General features: G+C 34.1%; 1 protein-coding gene across 1 annotated transcript; it reads right to left on the minus strand.

Annotated features, from left to right (window-relative positions):
- Positions 1-2,723: 2,723 nt before the first annotated feature.
- Positions 2,724-7,418, minus strand: LOC133320626 (uncharacterized). Its single transcript, XM_061529263.1, has one exon. It carries the CDS (start codon positions 7,416-7,418, stop codon positions 2,724-2,726), a length of 4,695 nt encoding a protein of 1,564 aa, XP_061385247.1.
- Between the last annotated feature and the right edge of the window lie 9,554 nt (positions 7,419-16,972).

Below are 16,972 nucleotides of genomic sequence, written 5' to 3' on the forward strand. Positions count from 1 at the left end.
TTACGTGACATCACGTGTTATTAGACTTGCTGACGAGAAGCTTGTGATATAAATACAGTAGTGGCATCACACTAAAGAATACACATCCGAGCAATGAGCACTCGTCACTGACACGTATCATTATATTATTTTATTACGATTTTATTGAAATAGATAGCACAAGTTACGGCATCTCCAAAGAAAAAAAGAACAAAGAAAAAAAAATACTGCATATATAAAATAAAAATATAATTATAATTGCATAAGTTGATAAAATGCTATGCAATAGCTTTACCGCGGCAGTCTCCGAGTGCCACACGTCTATTTTTAGTCAGTTTACGTCGGAAGGACATTTTAAATTATTTTACATTATCAAATTTTTTATAAATGTATATTATTTATTTGTTTGCTACGAAAGTGTGAGAAACAATACTTGATTTTTATAAATACCAGTTTTTCTATACAGTCAAATATTCTTAACTGAGAATTAGTTAGTTGTGACTGGACTGTTAGAGATGACTTGTTGAGATGAGTATTTTGAAATCATGGCCATAAGCCAGGTTTCTGTAGGAAACTTTACATGGAATTATTTATATATATATTTTTTATATATTATATGTATATATTACTCCTTCCTTACTTACTTCCATTGTATTTAACTTTTATTTACTTGTTTGTTTCCTCTTGTTCATTAGGATTTCTCAGCACTTTCAAATGCTAATGTCATTAAATTATAGTTTGTTTCTTTAAAACTATTTGTACGCTATTAAAATTCCTAAAACCTTAAATTAAAAGAAGAAAAATGTTTAACTTTAAACACATCATTTTCTTTTATGAAGATTTTCAATATCTTACAATTATAATTCCGTGTAGAAGACTATAAGTTAAATCATTTTTCTTGTTCCGATTATTGAAAGAAAATGTAAAACAAAAAGTTTTTTAAACTTCTTAGGAATACATTTTGTAACTACATATTATGTATACCTTAAAAGCCTCCTTTATTTATATTGAACATTAGCCACAGTGGGCCGTCCTAATAATTAAACCAGAATACTTAAATTTGATCTTCTAGTATGCAACGCTATCAAGAACGTGACTCCCATACTATGTGATGTATTAATCTGTAGTGAGATCAATATACTTTTTTTTTAATTTTACATAAAAATCTCGTATCAAATCGTAGCACAGTACTCTGGAGCGTTATGAATACCTGGTACATTATATTATGAAATAAACCTGACTTGAACTATGTTTTGTTTTGTTTTAAAAAGAACGAGAAAATTAATCCAAAACAATAATGATTAATTTAATGTATAAGAGGCAGAAAAACAGAATTAAAAAAATGTATTTTATTGTTATTCTAAATAAAGAAATCAGAAAAATAATAATAATTTATTTATTAATTAATGTTCATCAAAGCGATAGATTTTTTCGGTTAGTTTCAGGCGAATCAGCAAAAAGGAGTTATTCCCAAATCTAGTAGTTAAGAAAGTGGAGACTCGAAATAGACTTCACAAACTAAAGGCATTTGTCTAAAAATAATATCGTTATTTCCCAGCTTTGCAAGTTAAAAAGATTTTTTTTATTTCTCGTAGCTCCAACGCTACTCATATCACCTTACCAGGAGAACATAGATCTTTGCGGGTGATTTTACACTATAGATTGAAAAAAAAACCGATATGGGACAGATGAGTTTTATTAAATTTATATCTTTTTTTTTTTTGGGGTCGGGTTGGAAAATATTAAGTGATGAAATACATGTGTATTTCATCACTTTATTACATGATTGTAGATTAGGGTAGGTTAATTCGACGATCCCCCGGGGGCTGTCAACTTGTGGTGGTGGGGGGCTTGAGTGCTCCAGTGATCCCCAGGGCTTTACCGGCAGGTATGTACTACCATACCGGACGGGTCTGGGGTGAGGGGTCAGACTAAGAGCGACACAAGCGGTGTCTAAATACATAGTTTCACTGTTATATTTCTAAAAATGACAATTTTCCATACGAACATTCATCACCTGTTTTTACCCCAATTTTCGCAATAAAAAGTAGCCTATGTTCTTTCATTCCTAATAAAGTGTCTAAATACAAAGTTTCACTGTTATATCTTCAAAAATGACGATTTTCCATACGAACAGTCATCCCCTCTTTTTACCCATTCCCCCATTTTTTGCCATAAATACCAAATTTCATCAAAATCGGTTCACTGGTTTAGGCGTGAAAGCGTAACAGACACACAGACAGAGTTACTATCGCATTTATAATATAATAATAATAATAATAATAATAATAACAGCAATAATAATAATGATAAAATATTAGTATATAGTAAAATAGTATATAGTATAATAGTATATAGTATATAGTATGGATTTAATTTTTTGTTTTTTTATTTTGTTTTTAATTATTTAATTTTTTATTTTTTATTTTTTAATCATACATGAAGTATGAAATATTTAATGAGTAAATAAGAGATGGTTTTTTATTTCTGCCTTTACTTTATAAAACTACCTGTCTATCTTTACTTTTATTTACTTTTTACTGGATAATGCACGTTCCTTTAAAAAATAAGTTTAAATTTAAAAACAAATTGTGAACCGTAGTTTCAAGTCACGTTTATTGCGTACTAGCTTTTGCCCGCGACTTCGTTCGCGTGGACTTCAGGTTCGTCCCGTCTAGTCTAGTAATAAGTAAGAAATACGGTAACTAAGCACTGCAGAGCCCTAATCATAGGCCTATAGGTAGCTACTGCAGTATGCTCCTATAAACTACATTTAATGATCTTTTTCCTTCAGCATAAACATGCAGATTCTTCGCTTTAGAAACACGTGAGCAAGCCACATAGAGCTGACCGTGAGAAAAACATGGCGTGCCCAAATGTAGGCCTGCTACCTTCAAGGTTTGACCCTGCGATTTGTTGATCGTCATTGAAAATGCGACTTTTAATGGGAACTGCAGGCGTTTAAAATTGAATGGCAAGTTGTTGGGTATGATTGGGATGCGCGGTATAAGAACATTGTCTCCCTTGGCTTCTCCAGTTAAAATTGTAGCCTTCACTATATGCCTTCCTAATTCGGTAACTCGCAACCGAGTACCGTTGCATAATCTTGGCGCATCCAGGTTACGCATTAACAAAACGGGTACACCTACCTTTAATTCCAACTTGTGTGATGGCACCCCGGACAACTCTAAAGAGTTTAGGAACTCTACGGGATAACTTGTAGTGTCATCGGATGACATAACTGTGTCAATGGAATTATACACTGATGTTTCGCTGTTTATTTCGGCCAAGATGTTTTTATTTATTTTCGCAACAATCTGATTTTTTGGTGCCAATATGGTTCTTTCACACAACCAATTTTCGTCAAGAATATTTTGTTGCAGATTCGGAAAAACTTGTTCAATAAGTTCGTTTTCTGTCTCCACAGCATGACAAAATTGCTGTGTGAAAAGAACCATACCTACTTGGTCGGTGTTTAGGTGGCCTTCACTAATTTCTAGCAGTTTTTGAGCATATGCTCCTGATTCGACATCGCTGAATAACTGGACTCGCATGTTAGTGGTAAGATAAAGCTTTTCAACTTTAGACCACAGATATGAGGCTTTTAGACATGCGTTAATTTCATCTGCTGCAGTGCCTCTCTCGATAATAGGTAAAGTCTGTCTAAAATCCCCTGCCAATAACACTACCACACCACCCATCAACTTTCGATTGCTGTGAATATCTTGTAGACAGCGATCAAGCGCCTCAATGGCGCGTTTGTGTGACATAGTGCACTCGTCCCACACGATCAGCATACATTGTTGCAAGAGGGCGCCACGGGCACTGCTCTTACTGATGTTGCACGTTGGGGTTTCTTCGCTCGCCAGATTAAGAGGTAATTTAAAAACCGAATGTGCCGTTCGTCCACCGCTCAGCAATGTTGCAGCGATCCCAGAGGAAGCCACCGCTAATGCAACTTTACGGTCCTTACGAATTTTTGCTAGAAGCAAATTAAGCAAAAATGTTTTACCTGTACCGCCCGGGGCGTCAAGAAAGAAAAGGCCGCCTTTGTCAAGCTCAACTCGTTGTAATATTTTGTTATAAATGTTTTTTTGTTCGGGTAGCAGGCGTGGTTCAGTTTCGCTGACCTGAGCGTCTAATAAAGCAATATCGTAGCTTAGCTCTTTGATCAAATCGGTCGACAACTCTCCTCGACGCTCTGGTGTAGGCATACCGAAGTCAGACAATTTCTTACCGGAAATCGTTATTATTTTGTCCTCTATATGTCTCAGTGCTTCATTGAAACATAGATCATTGTTGACTTGATCCATCCTTTCAAATCTTTGCAAGATATCCTCCGATAATGCAGATTTATACTTATCCCATAGTTGAAGAGGATTGGATAAACCGCAAGTGCATATCAATATTGCAAATAGTTCTCTTATTTGCGAAGGAGAGCGACACAGCACTGCCTCTTCCATTGTGGCATCCCAGTGGTTGTCATCTTCCAACAACCCCAACTTCTCACACGCTTGTCGAAAAGTTTGAAGTTCTTGGCCGTCAACTGTTTTAAGATCCAAAAAGCTAGTGGGGCCCTGTACTACATTCAGCAGCATTCGCAAACAGTAACATTCGAAGTTACTAACATGCACTGTGTAAATGCGCCCAAGAGCATCTCCTGCCTTCACACCTGGCCAGCCGTCGACAGGTGTGCCTTGTAAACGACGTTTCCATTCTTTCGACGACACGTTCCATGTATAGTAGCGGGGTACGTCAACATAAAGTAATGTTTTTGCAAATGCGTCATTTTGGCAAAGCAGGAAAAATGCAGTTAGTGTCGTCTTAGGTGGTGCGGCCATTCTCTCTCTAAAATTGTTTTCAGTGAAGTAAATCCGCTGACCATTAGGCAGATGAACCGCAAGGTGAGTGACTGTTGGGTGTCTTTCATGCAGAGGCAGACCCAAGATCCGCCACGCTGCTTCGTTACTACTAACATATCTACCGGCTCGATACGTTTGCACCTCATCTCTCGGGTCAATATTAACATTCCCTTGCTGTCGAATGTTAAAAATAGCCTGGTCGCTGCCTTTGTTTATATATTTACAAATATATTTTATCGCCTGTACCGTATTGCAGAACTCTACATTTATGTGACAGTTATAAATTTTAGACAGAAGAGGAGAATATGGGACAATCCAGCTATTGTCAACCAATACTTCCTGTGTTCCACCTCGGGTTTTTAGAGTTATCGTACGGCCGCCATCTCCTGGTGTTCTACGCCTGTACAAAGGATAGCCTTTGTCGTTAGTTTGAGTATCTTTCAAAAGCGCCCTTGGATACTTTTTGGTGCATTTTCCTTCTTTCATGCATGGTGATGACGGATTTAGTGCACCACAGGGACCGTGAATCATATTTTTGGTTACAGTATCGTAGAGTTTTCGATCACTTTCTGGATTTGGTATCTCCGCACTTATGACTTCATCAATTTGGTTGGGGCGTAATTTTTCCGTCAACCACAGCAGTAAGTGCACGTGAGGCAGACCTCTTTTTTGCCACTCGATCGAGTACATGAAACACTTCATATCTCCAAATATTTTACCTTTTGTAAGTAGAGCAACCAATTTTTGTACTTTTATTTTAAATAACCTGGCTGTTAAGTCATGTCTGTCTGTTGCATTTTGACCTGGAATGAGCTCTTTAGTAATTTCTGGCCAAGCGGGATTACATGTCATTGTAATAAACAGATCAGGCCTCCCGTAGTTACGCACGTATGTGAACGCATCCTGCGTGTACTCATGAAGATATCTCGGGCTATTTACAAATGACGATGGGAGTATTACCAATTGACCCAAATTGTTTGGATCTAAATCCGCATCATTCCTGACCGCGTCTTGTAAATGTATATAGTTTTCTGCTCGCAGTTTTGTTTGGTTTAAAGCAATAAACCTTAAGCGCTCACTCTCCACTTTGACATACATGTCCACCAAAAACTGAAGCAAGAGAAGCCTACATCGAAGCAATAAATTAAAATTGTTGCGACGTACCATCATATGATATGCATAAAAGTCTTTGCACGACACTTTTTTGTTCGGTATAGGCTGTTTTGTAACTGGGTTTGTCTGAGGAATATCAAAACTGTACCCCTCTTGTCCTTTCCAAAAAATTATCGGGTACTCGAGAGCATCATAAAATCTATGAGTGTCCGGAACTCTAGTAAGCCGGCCATCGTGCGCCTGAATAACAATGTCCCGAGACGCAGTTTGTTCAGTACTAACTACTACGGCAGCTATTTCGTTTGTGGTCGGGGCATTGAATCGTCTTTCGTGTTCACCACGTGGTACACGATCTGGGTGTATCACGACCTTGTAATTATCGCTAGTCACTCTATCTTTAGCCATTTTAAATTCATGCACTAAAACGTTGTGATCATGTAGAACTTTTTGTATTTTTTGAACTGTGTTTCTTTCCACACCTGGTACGTACTCAGAACGCCTATCAACTTGTGCTTCCTCATCACCCATGAAATAAACTTGCAAAAATTTTGGTTGCGTATTAGCAGCAGGAAGCAAAGAGCCAATTGTGTGGTATATTTGCCCTTGGATTGTAAAAGTCGGGCAAAATCCTGGCATCGACACAATGTTATCAGCTCCAAAAGATGTCATATGGAAGCATGTATTGTATTTTCTTATGTTTTTTAAAAAACGGCGAGACTCATCTGTTTCATTTGAAAAAAGTTCTTTAAGAGGTTCAACACGCTCGTCTATTGAAGGAAGAACTACTTTTCCTCCCGAACAACACATGCCTGCAGCTTCCTCTTTCCATTTAAGAGCACCGCAAAATCTGCATTCCTTATTCATCGCTTCTATTTTTATAAGCTTGTGGCTTTCGTAATCAAGAGTTTCATCGTACTCAAATGCAGCTTTATCAAATACTCCCCACGCGTTTCTTGTAAATATTAATCGTCGCTGTTGTGCCCTTTCAGCAACAGCGCATCTGCGAGCTTCAGCAGCTTCAACAGTTTCAGTAGCTCTTTGGGACCCTATGTAAGTCGCTTGCTGAAGACGCCGAGCTTGAGACTGTTCGGGTGTCTCAGAAGCCCGTTGAGATGCCAGATATTCAGCGTTCTGTTGACGTCGAGCTTGAGACTGTTCGGGTGTCTCCGCAGCCCGTTGAGATGCTAGATACTCAGCATGCTGTCGACGTCGATCCTGGGACTGTTCGGGTGTCTCAGAAGCCCGTTGAGATGCCAGATATTCAGCGTTCTGTTGACGTCGAGCTTGAGACTGTTCGGGTGTCTCTGCAGCCCGTTGAGATGCTAGATACTCAGCATGCTGTCGACGTCTATCTTGGGACTGCTCTGGTGTCTCAGCAGCTCTTTGAGCTGCCTCACGCTCTGCTTGTTTAAGCCTTCGCAGTTCGGCTTGTGGAAACGTCTCGTTAAGTCTAGCTACTTTCATAGTTCGAGCTTTATTAGAGCTTTGGGAAAGATTAGACTTACGCTTTCGCGGCATAATTCTTAAGTACGTGTTGTTTCTATACTTCCAAAAAATACAGTACGGTAGTTATTGTTATGATTGTACTTTAATGCAATCCTTGCCTATTTAATTAACCTATCTATATAGTAATTCAATTATCAATGAAGTAATTCGTTATAATTAACCTATTTATATAATTTGTTATAATTAACTGTAAGTAACCTATCTATATAGTAATTGAATTATCAATGAAGTAATTCGTTATATAATTAACCTATTTATATAATTTGTTATAATTAACTGTAAGTAACCTATCTATATAGTAATTGAATCATCAATGAAGTAATTCGTAAAAATGAAGTATCTTTTTGTACGTGTAACTCCTAACTAAAAAGAAACCTGGCAATAACTAACCTTAGGCCTATATTACTTAATGTAGGCGACCATACGTTTTTATCAAATCGCTAGTGCCTTGAAAATTAGCAAAACGGACACAACCGTCAACGACGTCTGCCCTCACGCGTCTGCCCGCGTTCGGGTCGCGCACTCAGCGATGAGCCACTTCTTCCCCACCGCACCTACCCCGCTCCCCCCACGCCCCGTTCGCCTGGCGCCGCTGCCGGTATTTATCACCGAAACGGTATTTATCGCCGAAATTGCTATGACTCTGCATTTTAAATCTGTGATATCTTCGAAAATATTTATTTAATTTACATGCTGTAAAAAGCCATATTGATCTTTATTAAATGCACAATGTATTTAAGATACTTAATTGGATAAGGGTTAATACTGTATTGCTTAAAATCGCTTCGTAAATAAGCCATTATTTCTCGTACAAAGTAAAGGATAAAAAATGGTTATTGTGGGTTATTCCTAAGAGATAAACATATACCATACATAGACCTTTTTAAATTGTACAATACTGTAGTAAATTGTTTTGATCTATCTTGTAGGATTCAGTCAGCGTTTGCAATGTAAGCGCAAAAAATGTGTTTTTTTTTACGACCTCACATTAAAAACCTCAAAAATTGTAGCCTATGTGTTATTCTGATGTATAAGCTATATTGTGGTAAAGTTTCATTCAAATCCATTCAGTAGTTTTTACGTGAAAGAGTAACAAACATCCATACATCCATACTTACAAACTTTCGCCTTTATAATAGTAGTAGGATTATGAAGTACCAGGTGTTCATAAAGCTACAGAATACTATTACACAATTTGCTACGGGGATGCTACGAAAACCCAGAGAATTGGTTCTACGATAAACATACAAATATGCATTTCAAAGGGTTAATAGTGCAGACGTTGTGACAAACATGCATGCACGAACTAAGGCGAAACTATATTTTAGTGTCGGCTATCATGAAGAAAGGAATTCCCGTTTTCAAAATTAAATCAAACTAAGATATCTAAAATCAGAGAGCATAAAGGGCAATTGTATCAGGCTTACTGAAAACTAATGTAAAAAACAATTTTTTTCTTCTGAGATTTTCTTAGACATACATTTTGTAACAATATATTTTGTCAATCTTAAAAGTCTGCCTTACATACATATCTTGAAAACTAAGAGCAGTGGGTAGTCGTATCAGTATTGTATACAAATCAGAATACTTAAGTCTGTTCTCCTAGTATGCAACGTTATCAAAAACGTGAGTCCCATATTATGTATTTATACGTAACTGTAGTCAGGTCAATAAAGTTTTACTTTTCACAGCAATCATGAAACATATTGTACAACTCCTTCAGACTTATGAAGTCCTGGTTCCCGCACTATGAAACAAACGTGACCAATTTTCGAAGTTCTGGTGATTCCTTTGTAGCAAGCAACCATGATCAATTGACAGACGAGATGAAAATGAAATCATATACATATTTTCTAATCAGAAAATACATACGAGTATATGTCGAAGTACGGTCCAGGCCGTGGTTTTTAAAAAGAGTGACGCCAGCATAACTGACGTCATCAATGACTTTAGTCTTAATTGTAGACCAACATTGTTGTGACTACACTTACACAGGTGGCTACGCAGGTGGCTATGCGGCTAACACCTGATTATTTCAACTACCGACAATTATTAGTTTTTTGAATAATAAGAACTACGCCGTTATATATGTTTTTTTTTCAGTAAATTTTAGTCAAAATTGATTAAGTGTATATTTCGAAGTAGAGAGACGAAAGTGGCTGTACGAACTTAGTGCCTTATTATTTATAGAAAAAGAAATGCCCGCTTCGAAAGTAAATTTTTTTTTACTGGTCTCGTACCGCAACTCATACTATCGTACCAGGGAAACATAAATCTATGAAGGTGATGTTTCACTATGAATTGAGAGTGAAATTTGTGCTATATGAACATATTGGGACGGACGTGTGTTTTAAATATTTCATATCAATATATATTGATATTTATTTGTTTGTGTGTGTTCGTGTGTCATGGCCTAATTTACATTAATAAGAGCTTATTTATTTATTATTTTTTTCCCGTTATTCTTATGAATATAATTTTGTTCTTGTGATATATAAGTTTCTTTTGCGTGTTTCTGAAATCTTGCATTATGGAAGTGAATTTTGCTTTCATAAAATAATTTGCATTTCAGTTCAGTATTGCATACAAAACATGATTCCTGAATTAATGTTCATCTGTAATACAAGGTTATAAGGTCAGGGTATATAAAACTATCAAGGTGATCTTTCTCCGCTTTAATCTCATGCTTATGTTTGCCCGTTGTTTAATTTTTTTGGGTAATTTTAAGTGTTGCATTGCATTGCATTGCAAAGATTTCAAGTTTTGTAGAAAAAAAGGATAAGAGATCATAAATTATTAAAATTAATTTAGAGTCATCTCAGAGTCTCAGAATTCCAAAGCACCGAGAGAATTTTTTCAGCTTTGTCTAAAAAAGCCTGATTATAAATATAAATTATAAATACGTACACATTTACATACATATATACTTATATATTAATATTATACATAATATCTCTACAAAATATTTGAAGCGTAGTAGTACTCTTTTCCTTTAGTGACTTTACTAGTGCCCTTATTACTAAAATAAACGTGAGTACCTAATAATACCTTGCATTCACATTCATAGACGATTCACGACGAGCAATTTTTTTATATTCTCAAGGTATTTTTTTTTTATTTTGTAAACCTTGATCAGAAAGGAATTTTATACAAAAATAACCAATCGGACCATACTTTCTACAAAAAGAATTAATCCAGAAAAATTTCAATGTAATTTTCAAACTGTCTGTTTAATGCAGAGATGATTCTCAATAAAAATAATTAATCAATCTAGAAAAGAAAAGTCGATGGATCTCCTTCACAAAGCTGATTTTGATTTATTGATTGATTTCATAACACCGCCGCAACTCACTAACTAACTCACTAACATCTTACCAGGAGAACATAAAACCAAGCCGATGATGCTTCACGGGAAGATAAAAGTGAAACTTTTCATTCATATGTATTTATTACACATTAAACTTATGTTTGTGGGTCGGTCATTATTATGTTTCTGTGAGCTTGGGCTGACTGGCTTTATCGATTTTTCATCCTATTGCTTTTAAAATGTAGTGATTCACAGCGATACGCTAGTCACAATCAGCTGACTCTCACTGCTATGGAATGTCTGCCTCCATCTGCCGCTAGAAGATTGAGGTCATAATTAAAAGAAAAAAAAAACAAATATTTACAATTATCTCTACTTGTACTATGTATCAGTCTAACATCGTATTTGTCATAAAACTTAATAAATACTCCATTGCATAGTAATTCCGTAAAAAAAATAAATTCAAACAAGAAAATTCAAATTTTCGAGAAAAAGAAACAAAAAATTCAAAGAAAGTTTTCTGAACCATTGCCTCTCAATTTATGTTCTCCTGGTTGACAGTGTTATGAACAACGTGACTGTTACGTTCTGTTACCTAACTCGAAACATCTTACCAGGAGAACATAAAACTGTGTAGTTAGTTCTATAGTGTGCTTTTGCTACGAAATACTCGTGTCTTATGATTTCCTGGTTTCCCATCCGCTGAGATAAACGTGACTGACTGTGGCTTGTTTGTTTGTTTGTTTGTTTGTTTGTTTGCTTGCTTGTTTCGTTTGCACAACAAACTACGTGAAGTTTGTTACGTACGCGCTACATATTATAAAATAAATGAACATTGCCGGGGCAACATCGTTGTATGGATAAGATATCATATAACAAGTAACGCCGCTGACTCCGCGGAACGAACACCAAGCCGTGTGAACCAGAAGATTCCTGATACCAAACAAGCTATGGAATGGGATTGCTATCCTAACATCGGGGCAATCATGTAGTCTTAGGTATAGGTTATAAGTTTTAATATATAATTTTTATTATAATATACATATAAGTAAGTTTCGTAGTTTTCCTGGAACCTCCGGTTGCCACCTTATATAATTAGTTACTTCTTTATTTGGTGACTGGGGAGTTGGTTTAAAACGTTAAAAAACCGTTTTGAAATTTTGTGAGTAACTTTATTTTATAAATTTAAACTACTTACTTTTTTTAAAATAATACTGTGGAATATTTGATTATTTCATAATAGAAGGCAAATTTCGTCTCAACTTCCATATTAAATAAATAATAAATTAATGAGAAAATATTATCTCCTTGAAAATCATCCGCTCACAGACATTGCATTTAAATGAGGGCTTGCGAAAAAAAAATTGTCTCAAGTATCATGAAGAAAAGGAATTCCCGTATTCCCGTATAATTAACTCAAAAAAAGGGTGAATAAGACCGAATGACAAACTCCAAAATTCTGTTTACCACGAGACTTCACATTGGCTCCTTTCTATAAATAAAATGATCGTTTTAAATCTTTAAAGACTTACTAAATAATTCTTTAAAAATTTTAAGGATATTTTCACTATAATATTGTTTAACAAAGTTTTCTAAGTAGATCTTAATCCAACAAATGACAACTAAAAGGATGTGCAGTCTTGTCAATTTGCAGCTATTATAAGTTTCGAATTACTTGTGGTATTAGAAATTGGTGGCGGGAATAGGGGTTGTTTTATTTCAACAAAATTATATTCATTTATACGTTGAAGCAATCGCATGAAAAGCTTCTTAAAAGCGATATCACATGGCATAAAGGGCAATTGTACCAAGCGTGGTGGTTTCAGTGTGGTCATAATTTTATATTTCTTCACAACTGGAAAAATACATATGTGAATATACTTATATATATGTTCTCTTTGTTTTCGTAGTATTCTCGTACCACTCTCGTAGCATTGTGCCTTAAGATTATGAATACCTAGAACTTCATTTTATGAAATAAAGTTTGTTTCTTCGTAGTTTTTTTTTTCTTATGAAACGAATAAAACAAAGAAAAAATATATATTTTTAAAATTTTAAAAACTATAAATATACTTTTATATATAACAAAACATGTATATGAATGATAAATAATAAAAATAAATCAAAAGGGTTATACGTAGAAAAAGTGAATTGTTTGAAATATACATACACAGATTACTTTCAACTAAAGCAGAAAGAAGCTTGTTTCAATAGTTATTCTGTCTGGTGACTCTGAGTTCCCACTGAATTTACTATCGGAACATAAACAGAACAAGGATATTCTATTATTTCTTTTATTTCGGTTTAAGGAGTTTGACAATGTGTAAATTTTAATGATATGAAGTGTACATTGAAGTTGTACGAGTACATATTCTTATGAATTCTTAGATTTCGAAGCGTCTTCGTATCAATTGATACCATAGTACTTTACCTTTATAAAACTACATGGTGCTCCTTACTAAAGGTAGTCTGTTAAAGTAATCGTAAAACACGTCACGTTTCTACATCGCGGTATCAGTTAACACAGAATGTCTGGAGGTGTTTTAGTTCATATTGCACATAAATGTAATAAATAAATAATAATAAATATTATAATACTAAATATAAATATTATAATATATTGTAATACTAAATATTGTACTAAATTCCTAAATATTAAACAGTCTCAAAATACTAGCTATAGGTTGTATTCGCAAATTTTTGTAGATCTCCGAAATGGATCTGATAAACACGTCTTATTATGAACTAAACGTGAATATTGGCTTCGAGATTGCCATGACAGCGTCGTGACGCCACGAGAGCGACTTAATGCTTTTCCTAGTATAGACTCTATAGTTACTTTATTGAGTAATTGGCCCCATGCTGTAAAGAAAAAAAAAAAATTCAAATAATTTAATCTAGTAAAATTTTGATATGGTTTTGAAAGCGTTTTTGGTTTTTGGTTTCTGAAAGTCATTTCAAACAAGCTAATGATGTCAGTAGCAGAAAATTTTGTAATAAAATAATTTCAAAATAAAATCAACTATTTAATCATTTATATTTTGCATTGTATTTCGAGTCTTCAATCCAAATTCTTTCACTCAATTAATATTCACGGCTTAAAAACTACTCTTTCCAAATATAACTCAAAACTTGTCCGACGTTGATAAATTTGTTAATTTGTAATTTTTTTAATCATACATAAAGTATGAAAATATTTAACACCTAAATAAGATTCGGTTTTTTATCTTTATAAAACCACCTGTCTTTCTTTATCCCTATTTACTTTTTGCTGGATGATGCACGTTCCTTTTAAAACAAGTTAAAATTTAAAAACAAATTGTGAACCGTAGTTTCAAGTCACGTTTATTGCGTATTATGAAGTACCAGATGTTCATAAAGCTACAGAATACTATTACACAATTTGCTACGGGGATGCTACGAAAACCCAGAGAATTGGTTCTACGATAAACATACAAATATGCATTTCAAAGGGTTAATAGTGCAGACGTTGTGACAAACATGCATGCACGAACTAAGGCGAAACTATATTTTAGTGTCGGCTATCATGAAGAAAGGAATTCCCGTTTTTAAAATTAAATCAAACTAAGATATCTAAAATCAGAGAGCATAAAGGGCAATTGTATCAGGCTTACTGAAAACTAATGTAAAAAACAGTTTTTTTTCTTCTGAGATTTTCTTAGACATACATTTTGTAACAATGTATTTTGTCAATCTTAAAAGTCTGCCTTACATACATATCTTGAAAACTAAGAGCAGTGGGTGGTCGTATCAGTATTGTATACAAATCAGAATACTTAAGTTTGTTCTCCTAGTATGCAACGCTATCAAAAACGTGAGCCCCTACTATGTATTTATACGTAACTGTAGTAAGGTCAATAAAGTTTTACTTTTCACAGCAATCTTGAAAAATATTGTACTACTCCTTCAGACTTATGAAGTCATGGTTCCCGTACTATGAAACAAACGTGACCAATCTTCGAAATTCTGGTTGGTTCCTTTGCAACCATGATCAATTGATAGACGAGATGAAAATGAAATCATTCATATACATGTTTTCTAATCAGAAAATAAATAATAAAATATTTAATTAATTAATATAATATTAATTGATTTAGATTATAATTAATCAATGTTTTTCAAATACACGTATGTCGGAGTAGGGTCCAGGCCGTGGTTTTTAAAAAGTGTGACGCCAGCATAACTGACGTCATCAATGACTTTATTCTTGATTGTAGACCAACATTGTTGTGACTACACTTACACAAGTGGCTACGCAGGTGGTTATGCGGCTGACACCTGATAATTTCAACTACCCTCAATTATTAGTTTTTCAAATAATAAGAATTACACCGACATATGTTTTTTTTCAGTTAATTTTAGTCAAAATTGATTCGAAGTGGAGGGACGAAACTAAGTGCCATTATCATTTATAGAAAAAGAAATGCCAGCTTCGAAAGTTAAATTTTTTGTACTGGTCTCGTAGCTCCAACGGAACTCATAACATCCTACCAGGGAAACATAAATCTATGAAGGTGATGTATCACTATGAATTGAGAGTGAAATTTATGCTATATGAACATATTGGGACAGACGTGTGTTTTAAATATTTCATATATTGAATATATATTGATATTTATTGATATTTATTTGTTTGTCTGTGTTCGTGTGTCATAGCCCAATTTACATTTATTAGAGCTTATTTATTTATTAATTTTTTCCTGTTATTCTTATGAAGATATTTTTGTTCCTATCATATATAAGTTTCTTTTGCGTGTTCCTGAAATCTCGTTTTATGGAAGTGAATTGAATTCATAAAATAATTTGTATTATTTTCAAGTTCGTAGAGCAGTGGACGATCATCGTTCAGTATTGCATACAAAACATGATTCCTCAATTAATGTTCATCTGTAATACAAGGTTATAAAGTCAGGGTATATAAAAAATTTTATTATTATTATAAAACTATTAACTATTATTATTAATTATCACTAAGGTGATCTTTCTCCCCATTAATCTCAAGCTCTAGTTGGTTTGTATAATTTTAAGTTCCATATATTTTTTTATTAAAATTATTAATAAATGCTAGATTTATTAATAATTTTATTCAATGCTTTCAATTTGCGTGTAACTTAATTATAACTGTAATTAACTGTATGATGATAACTTTAATAAACTCAGTTTAACGTATGAGAAGAAATGTGGGAAAAATTCCTCTAGCTAAGCTGTATTGGTTGCATAACACCAACTCATAACATCCTACTAGGAGAACATACAACCGCGTAGGTGATGTTTCACAAGGGGGTGGAAGTGAAACTATCTATCTATATTTAATATAGTCTACTTGTTTGTGTGATGGTTGTCTTTTATGTATGTGTAAGTTTGGTATGACTGGCTTGCTAGCTGGCTCTTTGATAATTACGAATATTGACATCGCACTATTATTTATTCTTACTTCAAAGTTAAATTCATAACGAGGGCAAAGTGGACAGAAAATTCAAAATAGTTTAGTTTTTCCCTGAGTTATTCACTAAACACAAATTGTATTCAAAATTTTGAAGCTTCTATATAAACTAGAAGCGCCTTACAGTTTGGATGATGGGTCAGTCAGTGAATGAAAAAATTTAACAAAACTAAGAACTTTGTCTAGTTGTAATGCTTGAGCTACTTTTTTCTTGCTTACCAGAAATATAGGCGTCAGGTTTAATGCGAAATGTACTTATAGGTCGAAAATGTCCCGAAATAATTTGAGAAAAGTGTAATACGGCCATGCCGCTTTTTTATTTTTGCTCGACTTGGCGGTTCACTATCGTACAAACAGGTAAATTTTACAATTCATTTTTCAGACAATATCGAATTTTATCTATAGTAACAAAATAGTTTTAAATCCAATCACCACTTCATTAAGTCAATATATATTTTTAGTTATAATTATTTAAAATAATTTAAATTGTGATATTCTTGATGATTCTAAGCTTAACGATATTTATATTCTAATATTTATTGGAAACTCTTATGATGGTTAAACTAGCGCCATCTGTATATTTGTTATAATAGTGTAAATTAATGTTAATAATGTTTCTGTACAGTAATTTAAATGTCCAAATACTTGACAATTGGTTTTATAATTTATAATGAGAGCTTCTGCATGTTTTACGTAATGTTCAGTGTTTTATAAAAAAGCTTGGATCTACGATAATTATCT

Source organism: Danaus plexippus, unplaced genomic scaffold (assembly GCF_018135715.1).
Source record: "Danaus plexippus unplaced genomic scaffold, MEX_DaPlex mxdp_41, whole genome shotgun sequence".
Classification (NCBI taxonomy): Eukaryota; Metazoa; Arthropoda; class Insecta; order Lepidoptera; family Nymphalidae; genus Danaus; species Danaus plexippus.

Bases quoted from the DNA above. Each gene is read 5' to 3' on its own strand.
- LOC133320626 (XM_061529263.1), bottom strand. From the start codon at position 7,418: ATGAAAGTAGCTAGACTTAACGAGACGTTTCCACAAGCCGAACTGCGA.